This window comes from Eptesicus fuscus, chromosome 24, assembly GCF_027574615.1.
Source record: "Eptesicus fuscus isolate TK198812 chromosome 24, DD_ASM_mEF_20220401, whole genome shotgun sequence".
NCBI classification, from domain to species: Eukaryota; Metazoa; Chordata; class Mammalia; order Chiroptera; family Vespertilionidae; genus Eptesicus; species Eptesicus fuscus.
The window spans coordinates 11,878,003-11,895,719 of NC_072496.1; the positions used below are offsets into that span (position 1 = coordinate 11,878,003).

At 40.1% G+C, this 17,717-nt stretch overlaps 1 protein-coding gene across 1 annotated transcript; it reads left to right on the plus strand.

Moving 5' to 3' along the window:
* Positions 1 to 326: 326 nt before the first annotated feature.
* RGS18 (regulator of G protein signaling 18) lies at positions 327 to 17,315 on the plus strand. Its single transcript, XM_008149903.3, has 5 exons — positions 327 to 746; positions 1,282 to 1,383; positions 2,349 to 2,410; positions 12,109 to 12,275; positions 14,306 to 17,315. Exons 1-5 carry the CDS (start codon positions 628 to 630, stop codon positions 14,561 to 14,563), a joined length of 708 nt encoding a protein of 235 aa, XP_008148125.1. The 5' UTR covers positions 327 to 627; the 3' UTR covers positions 14,564 to 17,315.
* Positions 17,316 to 17,717: the final 402 nt, after the last annotated feature.

Below are 17,717 nucleotides of genomic sequence, written 5' to 3' on the forward strand. Positions count from 1 at the left end.
AAAACACATCAGAGTACCTATGGCCTTGGTTTCCTTTCCCATGACATCTGAGTTATGGACTAGATCAGAATGTCTTAGCTATCCATCTGGGTTTCATGAAAAGGTTACCGAGGTGAAGGCTGAACCAACGGGGAGCTGCCATTTCTTTCTTAACCAGGACATAGAATGAGCGAACACACAAACGCTCATCATGTCTAGGCGTGGCGTGGAACGTGGCCGCAACACGTCGGAGCACATACTCCACACGTAAGAGGGCTTTTCCCCAAGTTCACGAGGGAAAGGATGGAGGCATCGGGTCTGCTCAGGCATCGCGCTGGTTGCACAAACCAGAAAGGGAAGTCGTGCTGCGGTGAAGCCAGTCTTTATCTCAGAGGCCAAGAGCCGCTTTGCAAATTTGTAGTATCATTTCCCTAAACAACGGGGGCCTGAGCTGGACTTTGGTTCCTCAGTTCTACATGTTCCTGCCGCTCCGGAGGCAGAAACCCAGCTCGGAGCTCTTTGTTCTGTCAATTGTGAGCGCTGCCTGCAGAGTTGAGCTAACGTTTCCTTCCACCATGTGTGACTACGGAATGGCGTGGACAAGCGAAGGATGGGACGGACTAGACCTCTCTGCCTTCTAGAGAGACGATGGAAACATCGTTGCTTTTCTTTTCTCAACGGAATATGTGCGAATCCAAGGAAAAAACTTTTTTCAAGTTAATGCATGGTTCAGCAAAAGAAGAAGCAAGCAAAGAAGCCAAAATCAGGTAAAATCAGCACTTCTAACACCTGCCTTATACTTGTAAAAACATGATTGAAGGATGTGTGTTAGCCCTTGTTTTGAAAATATCCAATTGAAAATAGATTGATTGTATTGCTCCAGTTGAAAAAAAAAGTTTTTATTAGAAGCAAACTGTTAAATCCAGTGATTTCATTTATTAAAAATTTTTTAAAACTTTATGATGAAAGTATTGCATATGTCTCCTTTTTTTCCCATTAACCCCTCACGTGTTTTCATTTTTTTAAAAAATTGGAGGGTAACCAATTTTAACCACACAGACTAGCAACAATCTTTACTGAAATAAAATCTTAAATACTTTGCAGTCAGAGGGAAAAACAAGTATATTTCACATATGCTCCCCTAATTCCTCCCGTAGTATTTAAGTGAAGTTCTTTAAGAAAACCATTGTGAGTGTGGGAGGTGGGTGAGACAGGTGATCATGTCATTATAAACCTGAGGGTCACAAGGACAGAGTCTATCACCCAAATTTTCCTGACACTAATTAATCCCTTTCATGACAGAGCGAAGGAGAAAAGGAACCGGCTAAGCCTTCTCCTGCAGAAATCCGAGTTCCATGAGGAGCCGCAGGCCAGGAGGTCTGCGCACTTGACCAGAGTAACCAGGTGAATAAGGTTTTGTTACCTGGGGGGTGGGAGAAATTTTGCTGATTCTATCATGAGGGGTCTAAGAAAGAGGAAGTTGGAAATTTCCATCTTGTTTGAAAATTGCACAAGAATATAGGAAGGTTAAAGATCTCATTTCAGAAAAACAAGGAATATTCTATAAAATGTAACCACTTTAATAGCTTGAATTACATGATCTAATAAATATTTAAGTGCTCTCTTTTAAAATGATAGAGCTGTCCATTTTAAATGATATATTTTACATTGTAAACTGATGGAATACTCATTAAGAGTTTTCACAGTGTATAGTCATAGAGAAGATCGAGCCACATCTTTCCTCAGTGGTTTGAAAAATGTTCTAGATATGACAGCAAGTAAGTTACAAAAAAAGGAGTATTTTGTAATTTTTAGCCATTTCTTTAATTCAAACAGAAAATGGAACAACCTTATATACTTGTATAAATTCTTCCAAACATGAAATATGACCAATAAGAGGTCCAGGACAAGTATACTCAACTCCCTAAATTATTAGCATTGCTAAAATAAAACATTTTCTATTTCTTACCCCTTTAAAAATTCATTAGTCAAACTTCCTGTATCTGTTTAAAAAAAAAAAAAGCTGCATATTGTGGTAAGAGTTTCAAGGAAATTGCAGTTTACAAAAAAATGAAAGATACTATCAGTTTAGGTCCGTCTATTTGCTGAATTAAGAAAAATCTGAATTTTTCCCCTTGGTTTTTAACCTAACACATGCTTAGTTTTTCCTTAGAAGATAATCAAAGACAAAAGTGAAAAGCAGGTTGAGCAGTGTTTTCGAAGCTGCCAATGTGAATGCAGATTCCGTTATGTAATAGGCCAACGAGAACCCATGAAGTCTGGTGGGAAGAGCAGTCTCAGCATCTGTAGCGCAGACTCCAGGCAGACTTGCTGCACGCTCCTTACAAAACATGTTGTGTCTTGAACAGAGTCTGCCCGGAAGAAGCAATACGATGGGGCGAATCATTTGATAAACTGCTTTCCCATAAAGGTTAGTGGTATTTTTCCCAACTACTTTATTCCTTCACGAAAAAAGTATCCTAAGTGTGCATGGAACTATCTATACAACAGAGGCCATCATAAAAATTGAGTCTGAGGGGTAATTTGTAGCAATCTGAGTTTCTGATCGACAGAAATCTCTATATATAAAAGCCTAATATGCAAATTGTCCCCATGGGAGTTCAACTGGGAGACCGATCACTCGCTATGACATGTGCTGACCACCAGGGGGCAGTGCAGAATGAAGGAAGGTGTCGCTGGCAGCCAGCAGCTGGGAAAGGGAGGTCCTGGCCTGTAGCCAGAGGCCCTGATCACTGGCCAGGCCTAGGAACCCTACTCATGCATGACTTTCATGCACCAGGCCTCTAATAACTAAATAGTATTAGTTATTATAATAAATAGAATAGTCAACTAATAGAAAACAATATTATTTTATTAAGAATTACTTATTGTGGTTTAACTATCTCCTTGTGCTGTGGTTAATAGTTTCAAATCTATTTTTTTAATTTTAAATGCAACCCTTGGTTTTATTAAACCCCAGGTTATCCATGCTATTTTTATTGTTAAGTGAGCTAAAATTTAAAGTAATGCTTTTGATGGACATTCAGGAAACCCTCATGAAACTAGTTTCTTTTTACTTTTATAACTACTTTACTCTGCCTATCAATCATGTGTTTTTATTTTATTTTTTTATTTATTAAATTGATTGGGGTGACATTGATCAACCTGAACATATAGGTTTCATGTGTGGGTTTCTATGTTACAAGATCTGTACATTGCACCGTGTCAAATCTTCTCCTGTCACCGGATATTAGAACCCCCTTTCCCCCCGCACCCCCTTCCCTCTGGCAGCCACCACGCTGCTGTTTGTGTTATAAGTCTCAGTTTAATTTCCCACATACGAGTGAAATCACATGGTCCTTAGCTTTTTCTGTCTGACTTATTTCACTTTGCATGATGGTCTCAAGTAATCATGTGTTTTTAAAGCGGAATTGTCTAGAAGTGGTCTGTGCAGGTGGAGCTTTGCAGGTGCGATGGGAGGTTAGGACTGACTTGGAGCCCCGTGTGTCCTACCCTATGAGAAAGCAGGGGTCAGAGGTCAGGCTTTGGGTCTATTTACAAAGGCAGCACTGGTCTTCATCCAGCCCAGGGTGTATTTCAGGAGGCAAAGCTGACAGGCTGACGTGAGTGGCTATGGGGCGGGGCAACCGCATTATTCACACTGAACCAGGCAGCGCCTGCTTTGTCATTACCAAACAGCCACGCACTTCCTCAGGCCCGCAGCTCTCCTCAGCATCTCCGACTTTTCCTGTTCCTTGCCTCCTTCTTTGAAAGCAAAACGCTACGCAGCCATTTCCCAGGCGAGGCTAACAGGCTGTTCACAACCCTGCTAGCGGGGCTCACATTCCAGGGTGCCTCCTGGAAGAAGGGGTTCCCATCGCTGGGGCAGCGGGGAGGGCAGAATCCAGCGGGCATTCCCCTTTGGAGAAACCCCACCTTTCACTTGTTTGTTTTTATTTTCTGAGTGTCTTCTCCTCCTCAATTGTCTATCCTCCTATAAGGCTTTGGTGACCAATTCATGCCCCTGAATTTAGTGACCTAAGAATCCTGTTTCTGCAGACTCTTCCTGAAAATGTTCCTTCTTCCAGGGAAAACAGATTCTGCAATATTGACTCAAAAAATAAATAAATATATATATATATATATATATATATATATATATATGTAGCGAAATCAAGACTTAAATGTAGACAAGGGTGTAATCAATGAAGATGGAAAGATGGAGGGCAGTAGAAAGAAAAATCTATAAATTAACTACTTATATAATTAATAATTTCTAAATGTTGCTTAATAAAACCAAAAAGCATGAAAGACCATTCATGCTAACAGAATATAACTTGTTCCTCTTTCCCCCTCGTTGCTGCCCTGGTACTTACCGCTCTTAGCGCTCCCTTTGGAGAAGGGTAAGGAAAACAGCTCTCCTCAATGACTAGACTTCATTCCCTGTATCCCATCATTTCTGAACTACAGTTAAGATTCTTGCCAAATAGATGTGGAACCTCGCCCATCCTCACGAATTCCGCTGCCACTAAATTGATCAGTTCTCAAGACAAATTACAACAACCTGTGTAAAATGTTCCCCCATAATCCCTGCCCCCCAAATTTGCTTTCAAAGAAATCCCATTATTTCCAATATTTTGGCGCACACACAAGCCCTTAAGCTTCTTAGCCAGTCAGAGGAAGGGAAGAGTGGGGGAGAGGGAATTCACTTGGTTTGCAACTTGACTGTTTTTTATAAGGAAGATGTCTTTTTAGCCAGCACGTCACCTGGTAAATAGTAAGTGCTCAACTAAACCAGATGTGTTGCTAGGAGAAGTTCTCCAGGGTCCCTTTGAGCTTTGAGTTCGGGTTCTCTTCTGCAACATAAAGACTGAATCATCTCAATTAAGCGTCCTAATTACTCTGACCTTCAGCTTCCTCCAAGGTCAATTGAAATAACCATGTCTTTAGCTCCAATGAAAACAGATTTCTGTCAGGATTAAATAAGATAGCAAATATGATACCCAGACCTGCTCGCTGCCACACAAATGTAAATGTCACTGCTATTATGAAAAATCAACAATAACTTTTAAGTACCTTTTCCTGGTTTTTAGTTCACTCCTCACTGGACAAACATGGACAGGGTTACACTTCCTTTTGGGGGAGGGGGGAGCATACACCGGATTTATTCCTTTAACTTAATAAATCGGTACCTAATAATGTCATCCCACTCTCACAGTCCGTTCCGAGGGAAGAAAGGGTTAGCGAGGGTAATCAGTCCTATAGAAAACGCTCGCCTGGCAGCCTAATCACGATGCCTTACCAGTAGTCACAGCCAAAGAGAGAAAAACTACATCTGCTCCCGCTTACTGGTGGGAGGAGCTCAGAGCTGTGAAGGGGCAGCATGGGAGGCAAGAGGGGGACACAAATAACAAAAACCCGCTGTGACCCACTTGGACGCTATTATCTCGCTCATGATCAAAGTGCTAATTAAATTATACTGAATTCACCCCAAATTGTGCGACTGCTATTCTTTTAATCAGCCCTCAAAAATCCAATTATTTTAATTGGAAAGCTTATTGTAATGTTAAATTATAAAGCTTAAAATAATCAGCTACAGAAGTCTGTTGGTGGCAATGGTTAAATTCAGCTCATTTCTACTGACTTCACTCTAGCCACCCTCTTCCCCCCCCAAAAAAGGAAAGATCTTATACTTAGGTGTGTCTATACACACACACACACACACACACACACACACACACACACACACATATATATATATATATATACACAAGACCTTGATCTATCTATCAAATTTTATAGACTTTCCCTTTGGTTACATGTGAAAGCTTATCAAATTCTGTATGTCACATGTATAAAAAGGAAATGGAAATTTTATTCAATTTAGTCAAATGGGACATGAAATGAACAAAACAGAATAGAAATTTGAGTACTCAGTTTGACAAAAACGGCAGCTACTGAAACCACTAGAGACTGGTATTAGCATCTTCAGAAATGTGGCCACAGAAAAAGATGGTTCTTACTCTAGATGTAGGGGATTCATCAAAATTCACCATCTGGACAAGGAGAAGAAGAGAACATACAGACAGAGAGCCAGCACAGGCCTGGGGAAGTGATCAACGCAATGAGTTTAGGGAACTAATAAGACGTAATTCCTTATTGAGAAACAACATTTGAAAAAAAGTGGCTTAAGGTAACGGTTAATGGCCAGATGAGACTAAATTGGAGAATGTTTTTGCTGTATTCCACAGAAAGCAAACAATCCAGGGAGTTTTTTGGTATTTCCACTACCTTATTCAAATTCCATTCTTAAGATACAATTTAATTCTTTTAAAATTTAAGAAAACACAGTCGGTAAAAATCCAAGGAAATCTAAACCAAGAATGGACTTTAAATAATAATATATCAACATTTCATAATAGAAGGGAACTGAACGTGGGATATGTGGGAACTGTACTATCTTCATAACTCTTCTGTAAATCTAAATTTATTCTAAAATAATTCTTTTTAAATAAGCTCAAACACATTTAGTAAATTACTGAAATCCCTCAATAATTTAACTGCTGTTCTCCCATTTGTTCCTGTATAGGTATTAGAATACATTTTTTTTGCCATTCCTGTTTACTGACAAATTTGTCTGAAATTGCAAATGAATCATAACTACTTACATAATTAATAATTTATAAATGTTGTTTAATAAAAACAAAAAGCATGAAAGACCAACATCAAACTATATCCATCATTCATAATTATCAATTTCAAATCTAGTCACCATTCTTCTCACTGACTGACTTTATGAAAGTCAATGCTATCAATATGAAGTTAACAAATCAATCCATTCCAATTACATTACTCACACATGTGAATTATAGGTTTGGTTTGGGCACATATGTGTATATACTTCTGTGTAAGACATCTTTGAAAGTAAAATACTACTTCTGAATATATGTAATTTTGAAAACAACTGGCTAAATACATTAAAAATTATTTTACAAAATATGCGATGTATCATGAAGGCTTTAGGAAACCTTTAAGAGAGACTATACAGATTCGTGTAAGATTTCAACAGGCAGAAGAAAAGGAAACGTTGAGCAGAGAAAAGGGCATGGAAAAGGGTCGAGAAATAGGAGTTTTGGTGGAACTGCCAAAGCAAGCAGTTCACTTCCGGGGCAGAGCAGTGACCCCCACACGGGGAATCAGGGCGGGCACCGACCTGTGAAGCGTTTGCTAGACAGCGACCTGCATGTCATAGGGACCACCTCTGAGGCTGCACAAACACAAAAGCTACCCTCAAGGGAAGGGCTGTCTTGGGAAGGAAATGGATGGACTCGGTGACTCACGTATGTGTGCTTATGTCCTAAAGGGAGGGGATGACGAAATAAGAGATGAGCCCAGCCTGCGTGGCTCAGTGGTTCAGCCTCAACCTATGAAGCAGGAGGTCCCAGTTCGATTCCCAATCAGGGCACATGCCCAGGTTACAGGCTCGGTCTCCAATGTGGGGCGTGCAGGAGACAGCCAGTCAATTATTCTCTCTCATCATTGATGTTTCTATCTCTCTCTCCCTCTCTGAAATCAAGAAACATGTATTTTTTTTAAAAAGAAATGAGATTTAAAAAAACACATTAAAAAGATCTCCACATTTTATTCCATATTAAGAGGAAGGTGGCGGTGTCTTTTATAGATGAGAAATGGAGGCAGAACAGTATTTGTGAGATGATATCAGGTTAGAGTTTGAACTTAATTGCTGGAAACCTTCTCAGAAGTTTCGCAGGGTTTTTGAGGCCCAGGCCTAGAAGGTGGAAGACAGTTCGATCACACACAGATTCTCTAATCCTCTCACACAGCTGACAACTGAAGGTGAGGAAGAGAAGGGTGTCTCCTATGAAGGGTCTCCATCAAGAAGAGCATCTTCCGACAACTACATAGCTATTTTACTCCCGGTGAATAATTCCAATACTTTTAACCTTTATACTTAATGACTATTTGCTGGGACGCTTTGCACCCTGAATTGTGGTCCAGCTAAGCCTAATTCTGAGGATAATGAAGAAAGAAACGGAAAAGATGTACGTCACTGCACCCCCTTGATTTAAAAACATGAACTGATTAGACTGTGGAAAATACTTATTACTGATGTTGAGAGGAAAGGCTACAAGGAAACGGGTACTTCTCTTCTGGGGAAGAAAAGAGCTTATGCTGTTCAGCTAGTGGCTTTTGCAGTTGCTCTTCCCCATTTTTAGTTACCGATTTTCTGCGAGATAAGGGATTCCCGTGTTCTGCAAAATTAAAATTTCTGAATCAAGCTTACCCATAACAAACACCCAATTCCTTAATCACTTCAGGATAAAAATAAGTAAAATCCACCTTAATTTATAAATGGAGCACGGAGCTAAATTATGATGGCGAAAGGAACTACAGTGTGGGTCAGACCCGCTGGTCTACAGACTGTTGATTTGGTTGTGGGTTTGCTTTACTGGCCTAGAGGTCACCCACCTTTCGAATTCTACCTCAGCTTTGAATGAGGGGCTGAAAGGCTTGATTTGCCTTCGTCTCTGGTTTCCTCCCAGAATCATTATAGAAAGAGGAGGAAGGGGGAACGACAGCAATAAAACCAGAGATGGTGCAATACAACCACCTTCCTGTCTCAGAAACAGAAGAGGAAGGCTTTTTCAAGCTGTTACCAGCCAGTGGCCCAGGATGCTCATTCCACCCATCCCTGAAGTCTGCGGCCCCAGGCTCCGGGCCAGGAGAGGGTGCTGCCATATCGCTTTCCACCATTAAAGGAACCTCGTCTCAAATAACAGCAGTGACTCCCAGCTTTTTTTCACAAGTTCAGGTGCTGGGATATAGAGGGTGAAAGGAATTGTGGGGAAGGAAACCAGATAGGAACACCCTAAAAACCAACGATCCCGTGACTTTGCTGTGAGAATAAACCCAAGTAAAACCCACGTGTCTGACTCCTATACTGTTCATCTTGGCAGAGATTTCCGTTTAAAAAATACTAAAAACAGAACTAGGTCATTAACTTCATCCCGAAGTACATACATTCCTAAGTATTTGCGGGGGAATCTTCTCTCTGTCAAAGTTTTCAAAGGATAACAGTGTGGTGTGGGGGGGGGGGGGGCGCAGGAAAGGTGGTAGAGGGCAGAGAGGGGATAAATGGTGATGGGAAAAGTTAAATAAATAAATAAATAAATAAATAAATAAAAATATATAAAACAATAGTAAAAAAAAAAAATCTTCAAAGAATCATTTGTCCAGCCCTGTTTCCTGCTACCTTCTGAGAAAAAGCACAAAACTCAGCTTAAGAAATTCATCTCAAAGATCAAGCTCGTAGCTGGACAAACAAGAACAAGCTAATGATCACTCACGCCGTCCACTCCGGCTTCTGCTCCGAGATGAGAATGTGTCCATTCGCTCAGGGAGCGCGGAGCACCTTGGCCTCCGTCAGACGGCCGCGCTGGGCCAGGAATGACCACACCACAGGCATCTAACGACGGACACCAGTCCTGAGCCGCGGCCCAGACGCACCATGTCTTCTCCAAGTCTTGTTGAGCCTGACGCTGCTTGTTTTCCTAGTCCCTTCGCCAGCATTTAATCACCGCCAGCTGGTGCTCGGGGCCAATTCGCTGGGAAAAGAAATGCCGGACTCTCCCCTCGTGCCAATGAAAACCCCCAGGTGGCTCTCATCGTGGTGGGGGTTGGAGCCATATCGCATCTGAGACTGAGGCGATGCCTACAGGTCGTCACATCCCTTCTAACTACTGGTTTCTCAAACATGACGTTCCTGGATCTCTCATACATTCAAAAGATTGCCCACAACATTGAGAAAAAAAAAAAAGGCTTCATAACAAGAGGGCAAGTTCTATCTGCAGGAGAAAGAAACGGGGATGTGGAAAGCACAGTTCGAGGATCGTATTCGTTTTCTGTGGCTGCTGTTACAATTTATCACAACGTGAGTGACTTAAAACAGGGCAAATTTATTATATTACCGTTCTGTGGGTCCGAAGTGCACTCTGGACCTCACTATAAAGAAATCAAGGTGTCCACAGGCCGGTGTCCTGTCTGGAGGGTCTAGGGGAGAATCCCTTTCGGAGTAATTAGGGTTTGGGCCAGAATTCCGTTTGTTGAGGATTTGGATGAAGCTCTCCATTCTCCTGCTGGCTCTAAACCGAGGGCCACTCCCCCCTTCCAGAACCCACCGCATGCCCTGGCTCATGACCGTCTTCTACCTTTAAGGTCAGCAACGACCTTTCCCACGTTGCCTCTCTCTGACCCACTCTTCTGACTTCTGCTTTTCAAGACCCTGTGATCAGAGCGGATCCACCTGGATCCCCCACGTGCTCTCCCTTCTCGAGCTCCTTCGCCCTGATCCCAGCAGCAAAGCCCGTTCCCCTGTGCAGCCACGTTCACAGGTTCTGGGGATCAGCCCTTTGGGGGGCTGTCACTGTGCCGACCACCGGAAGGCTGCCTTCCAGAGCAGGATCCATCTCTAACGTTCTTTGTTGGCTGGAAAAGTAAGACCTGGAGCAACTGGACGTATCTGAAACGCAGTTTCCTCGTCAATGACAATGAACATGGGGTATATTCCAGGCATCGTTGTAAAAATTAAATGAAGAAAGGAGTATAAACCCTTAGCACTCAAAACCTCTCCACGTGTTATCAATGCAAAACCCTTAGTTACTGCCACAATTCTACAAAAGAGATTTATTCTTCTTGCTTCATTCTGTATTGAACTGTTTATGTTACAAATAATCACTGACCATGAGAAATAGTCCTAGAGCAGGGGTCCTCAAACTTTTTAAACAGGGGGGAAGTTCACTGTCCCTCAGACCATTGGAGGGCCGGACTATAGTTTAAAAAAAAACTATGAACAAATTCCTATGCACACTGCACATATCTTATTTTGAAGTAAAAAAAAACAAAACGGCAAAAACACCCGCATGTGGCCCGCAGGGCCGTAGTTTGAGGACGCCTGGTCCTAGAGGGCAGTGAACCTAAGAAATGAATATGGCCCTGGCTGGGTAGCTCGGTTGGTTAGAGCCGTAGTCGGCAAACTGCGGCTCGCAAGCCACATGCGGCTCTTTGGCCTCCTGAGTGTGGCTCTTCCACAAAATACCACGGCCTGGGTGAGTCTATTTTGAAGAAGTGGCATTAGAAGAAGTTTAAGTTTAAAAAATTTGGCTCTCAAAAGAAATTCCAATCGTTGTACTGTTGATATTTGGCTCTGTTGACTAATGAGTTTGCCGACCACTGGGTTAGGGTATTGTCCCGATAAGTGGATATGCCAAGGCTGTGGGTTCAATCTCTGGTCAGGGCACAAACAAGAATCAACCAATGGCCCTAACCGGTTTGGCTCAGTGGATAGAGTGTCGGCCTGCAGACTGAAGGGTCCCAGGTTCGATTCCGGTCAAGGGCATGTACCTTGGTTTTGGGCACATCTCCAGGAGGCAGCTGATCGATGTTTCTCTCTCATTGATGTTTCTAACTCTCTAGCCCTCTCCCTTCCTCTCTGTAAAAGATCAGTAAAAAATATTTTTTTAAAAGAATCAACCAATGAATGCATAAATAAGTGGAACAACAAATTGATGTTTCTCTCTCTCTCCACAAAAAAAAAAATCAATAATTAATTAAAAGAAATGGATGTAAGTGAAAATGAGTTGAGCAGACAACCCCTGGAAAAAGAGTTTTAAACAGCGATATCCAGAGTCCTGGGTACCAGGGTATGGTCTAGAAGCGGGGAAGGAGTCCTGGTGGAATGGCTTCTTGGCTCTATAGAGTAACACACACACACACACACACACACACACACACACACACACAAACCCGGGAAGAGGCATGACTGAAACAGACCCTAAGCAAGTTCCAGAGTGGGGGTCACTCTTACTCAGGTCTAAGGATGAGCCCAGCCTCATTTCAACAGGAATGATATCTCCTTTTCACAGTTGTAAAGATTATAGCTTATTTCTATGAGGTCCCTCATGGATACTGTTCAAGATGTGGGTTGCTGTGCTGCCTTTGAGAAGAGCTAGCTGTTCTGTTCGTATTTCTGGCTATACTTTAATATCAGGGAGTGCATTTTCTCCGCATTAATATTTTATAGGTAAAATATGTCACTTCCTTTCTTGGTAGATGGACTGGAGACTTTTACCCAATTTCTTAAAACCGAATTCAGCGAGGAAAACATTGAATTCTGGATGGCCTGCGAAGACTTCAAGAAAAGCAAAGACCCTCAACAAATGATCTTTAAAGCAAAAGCAATATATGAGAAATTTATCCAGAATGATGCCCCACAAGAGGTAAACATAACTGGAAAAATGTAAACTGTTTGAAAATTTGGGGAGAGAATCTGCCTTCATCAAATTGGTGCCTCCCCCCACACATTCCACCAGAAAGGCCAGGGTTTTGTTGAAGCAGAATGGGTCTTTTTAGATTTCTCCGCTCAAACAGAACGTGTTGTAAGACATCGTCACAGGAGAAAAGGTATAATCAAAGTCACTCCTCGGGATTATTTTGATTCTAGACTAAGATTAAACACAATTACTTGCAACATTGAGATTCAATCACTTATTCATATTGATCACTTTAGCACAAGCATGTCAAACTCAAAGGCTAACACGGGCCAAATAAACAAGGTTTAAGTGTATGTGGGCCGCAAAAAAACAAAAGCTTCCATTTCCATAGAAACGTAAGTTTATTTCGATAGAGACATGCGGAATACAAAGGGATGAAATAAATAAGTAATCGTTAATATAAAATAATAGAACATTTTAATAAAAATTAATATTTTTTCTTGAACATTAACTTACCAGACACTGAATAACTGCACAAATTAACAAGCATAACGCAAGTAAACCTATTCTTCTTGCTCTCCGAAAGCGAAATATTTCCTGTTGCTCACACCAAACAAGTCAGTACAAGACTAATGATGTGGCCATCGGCTGCTAAAATATTCACTGCTAGTATTAGTGGAAAGAAACAGTACGCCTGCGCGTAAGGTGCATAAGGGAAATGAATGCAACAGGATTATAGTAATCAGTCATTATCCAACACTGTAGTTCGTTATTAATAATTATGTACAACAGGATATTATAAAAATTAAGTGATGAAATTTTTATTAAAACATTCCTTACATACGGTTATATTGGCTGGGCCGAAAAAATATTCATTGTGGGCCACATGTGGCCCGCGGGCCATGAGTTTGACATGCTTGCCTTAGCATAAACAAACTCTCATAGAAACAAAAGATGAAGGCATGAGAAATCAAGAAGTTGGTATCATGCACCACTTTAGCTCATCTACCTGTACAAACTTCTATTTGCCCCGAAATGATTATTCCTCCTCCTTATGATAGACTAAAAAAAAAAAATCATAATAGATGAGGGAAACGTAATTTGGCAATGGTCCAAGTGGCAACACAATTGTAACTGTCTTTGACTGCAAGCTCAGTGAGATAACTGTATGACACAACTGCTAAAAATGGCCAATATTACCTATCCTCAAATATGAATCCAGTAGAATTTCTATGTTTTTATTATGTGCTCAATAAATAGTGTTCCTTCGCTGAAAGGGTAGAGCTAGTAGTCTACACTGCTAAGAATTCTACTTGACTACAAATTTGTATGGGCCGTGAGGTGACCTTGTCAATGTGGATATTGGTGCACACTAAAAAAGTGATTTTTCTCCTAGGTTCAGTATGTTTCATTCTGTTCTGTGATTCAATGTATGATTCTGATTGTCCCAGGGCCAACCTTATTCACAGACCAAATAAAGGCAGTAGGTGTAAGGTGTTACCCAGGAGGGAAAAGGAAAGAAACCCCTGAAAACTCACCCCATCAGAACCTGATATATCAGCGGCGCTTTGATAAAAAGCACTCAGTGATTTACATTTTTTAAATATACATGTATTCGTTTTCAGCACACATGTGCTTGTAGGAAAGCATCATAATAGGATGAAAACAAGCGCTGGTATAAAACAAAAGCCCCACTTTGAAATCCCAAATAGGCTCTAAACTCCCTGCTGGCTGTCACTGAGCATTGTTTTATTAATGAATGAAAATGAGTGGGACCTAATGACCTCTATGAATACTTAGCTATTATAACGTCCCATTATTCTACATTAGAAGCGAGGGGGAAGGACCAGCAGCATCAGGAGACAAGAGCCACATGGGATGCCACCCAAGAGTCAATCACCGAACCCCTAGACCCATGACAGGCTGAGCACCCAAGCACATGCCCACTCCAACATTGAACAGTCTTGAACTGTTTCTCAAAGATGTTTACTTCCATCGATTGGCCCTAACCACCCTTTTGTGAAATTATGATCCAGGTTAACCTTGATTTTCACACCAAAGAACTCATCGGGAAGAGCATCACGCAGCCCACCCTGCACAGTTTTGATGCTGCTCAGAGCAGAGTGTATCAGCTGATGGAACAAGACAGCTACACGCGGTTTCTGAAATCTGACATCTATTCAGACTTGATAGAAGGAAGACCTCAGAGAACCAACAATCTGAGAAGGCGGTCACGTTCTTTCACCTACAACGAATTCCAGGACGTGAAGTCGGATGTTGCCATTTGGTTCTAAAGAAAATTAATTTTGCTCATTTTGGGGGTGAGATTGTACATCTGCCTCTAAGACATAGCCTATGTGAACAAATGGGTGCATCATTTAAATAAAATATGTCGTGTAAGAGGATTTTAAGAATGTAAATCAAAACTTTTATTCTAACAATACATACTGTATCTGCCAGTATATTCAGTCACACCTTCCATTTGACTTCATTCCATACATAATCAGAAAAGTAGATGTGAACAGACACTGATAAATGAATATCAACCAAAAAATAATATGTATGACACCTGAAATGATTAAGTAAATTCATTAAAAGATCAAGATTCAACCCATAAAATTTTATTTATCTACTAGAGGCCCAGTGCACAGATTCGTGCACCGGTGGGGTCCCTCAGCCTGGCCTAGGGGATCAGGCCGAAACTGGCTCTCCGACATCCCCCGAGGGCCCGGATTGCAAGAGGGGAGTTTTCAGGTGACACACCCCAGGATCGGGCTCCAGATTCGAGAACTGCAGCTGCCAAATCACTGCAGCTCGGGCAGCTCCTGCGTGGTCTGTGTGCATCATAGCTACCAGTCAGAGAGTCTGACCCCTGGTGGTCATTGCACATCATAGCTACCAGCCAGTTGGCTGGTCGGCTGGTTGGCTGGTCAGCCAGTTGCTTAGGCTTTTTATATACAGATATAATTCCTAAGCCCATCTATTGTGAAATATAATAAATACATTCACTTTAAAAAATCACATGATTATGAAGGCAACAAGAACTTTACAACTGAGTCTGTTATTTACTTTTTGTTAGCCAATTTAGGACATATTTTCTCCTTTTCTATTTTTTTGTTTTTCTTCTTCTCCAGGTGGCTATTGTGCCAAGAATTTTAGTTAAAAGAAGTTTTCAGGGGGTTGCACCTACACATAAATAGATCTATATCAACAGCTTGATTTTTAAGAGATAAATAAAAATTATAATTATTCTTCAGTCTACTAAGTATAATTGCTCTACCACAGCATACTATTTATCCCTCATAAAGGGAAATCCTTAGGCAGATGTTGCAGGTATTATAAACAGACAATATTTATACTTTGCAGAGGATTTTGCTTTAAAATTAGGATTACAAATAACAGATAAAAAGTAATTGGAGAAAAATAAAATCAATAAAATAACTAAATATTGTGTTCTAAAAAAATCATGTGAAAAGAAGTATTTTTTAATCCCTGAATACTGAAAATGTTATTGCATATGTTCCAGCAACATCAGTGTCTGTCTTAAAAAAGGAAAAGGTATCTTCATTTTCAATTTTTCACACAGAACCTCTGAAGTAGATAGGGGCCTCCAGAGAATGCCTGAGTCAGAAAATGCATCTCTAAAGGTGGCGTTACATAGTTATCACAGCAGAGTAATTGATTAGTGCCTACTAAGTATCAGGATTCTCTTATAAAATACAGTATCAGGTGAGTATATCAAATACACCACCCTGTCAAAAAAGTCATCTTGCTTGTTTTACTCGAAATTAAACCTTAAATCAGAACTGAACATGAAACTAGATTCTTTCTTTCAAGTGTAATTTTGCTGGTGTTATAAATATGTGTAGTGAATATACACATGCATATCCATCATTATTGAAAGAAACACAAGCTATATTTTAGAATCAATTGTTTTAATTTTACTTTATATATAAGTTGCTAAAGATACTACAATTTAATTGAATGTAATATTTGGAGCAATGAAAGTTCAGAACCAACTGAACCTAGTTCATAGGTCATTTTATTTTGTGGGGGAAAAATGAACTATTCTTACTGGTATAGTATCTAAATGTGTTAGCCATAATTTCTAAATGAGTTTAAATTTCAGTCATATATGTACACATATATATGTACACATATATATGTACACAGTTTCAGGCTTCCAGATTTTTTTTTTAAGGACTGAGATACTAAGTATAGATAGTTCTATCTGGCTTTTATACTGAAGACATGCATTACATATTAAATGAGTTGATCTCTTAAAATCCATTTTTAAATAGAAGCTACCTTAATTTTTAGATATTTAGTTGGATAATTTTTAAAGGACTTAATTGGAGCTGTAGATTTATTCTTTTGTTTTATAAAAACCCCTACTGATTCGTTTTAATACTAATTGCTTCCAAGAGACTAATATATCTATAAAAATAAATTCAGGAATGACTAACACTGGTAAAAATTAATATTATAAAAAGTAAAAACTGAAATTGATTATAGAGGTTAATTTTTGTCTCCTACGTTTTAAGGCTGAGTCTTTGGCCAAGATATAAACTGTGTTGTTTGGTCAGGTCTCTTCCAAGTGTAAGTGATGATTCAGACCAGACTTGACTTCAATGAGAAGGGGGGGAAAGGATTCAGATATCAAAGGTAACGCCACAATGATAAATTTGCACTTTTTTTATGAATATACCCTTTTAAAAATTTCTAATTATGCTACACAAGATAGCATTGAAAATCATACCAAAATGATGAATCACATAGAAAGAAATGTGTAGGCTTTGACAGAAATAGGGAATAGGGGTATGATGGTGTGTAGGGCGGACAGGGGGAGAACCAGAGAATTAAGAAAGAATTGTGTACGTATATTAATATGTTGTATGTAACTGAGTTATAGACTTCATTAAATGATTATGGAATCTGTTTGTTTTTATTTTGCAAGCCCCGAAGCCAACAAGCTTGACAATTTTACTACTTCATATGCTATTCTTTTTTCTACATCTTTTAAAATTAAAATTTCTAAAATATCAATCGAGTCTCGAGTTATTTTGCAGATGGGGTTATTTTCTCTCTCAGACTCTAGGCTTCCTAAACTAAGTAGTAGTTTATGGAGATTATTCTATAAACTCTCACTTTGTAGGTGCGTTCCCTTTAAACCTGGCTTACACACAAAACTGTTTCTGGGTGCAAAAATAAACACCCATACTTCTATTTTTGATCCCATGCATACCATTACATTCAGAAACACTTTCATATGAAAATTGAATCAGGATCTTTGGATAAAGGAAGTCAAATCCATGTAATATGATTTCAGAGTTTTGAAAATAAGATGCTGTGTGAATTTAAAATAAATGGCACAGGGGAAGACCAAAGTTTTTCTTCTTTAGTATGCGAGGCATCGGTGCCACCGTGCTCAGAAGGTTACAGCGAATT

Bases quoted from the DNA above. Each gene is read 5' to 3' on its own strand.
- RGS18 (XM_008149903.3), top strand. From the start codon at position 628: ATGGAAACATCGTTGCTTTTCTTTTCTCAACGGAATATGTGCGAATCC. The intron at 747-1,281 runs GTAAAATCAGCA...CTTTCATGACAG, and splicing joins AGCAAAGAAGCCAAAATCAG to AGCGAAGGAGAAAAGGAACC. The intron at 12,276-14,305 runs GTAAACATAACT...ATTATGATCCAG, and splicing joins AGAATGATGCCCCACAAGAG to GTTAACCTTGATTTTCACAC.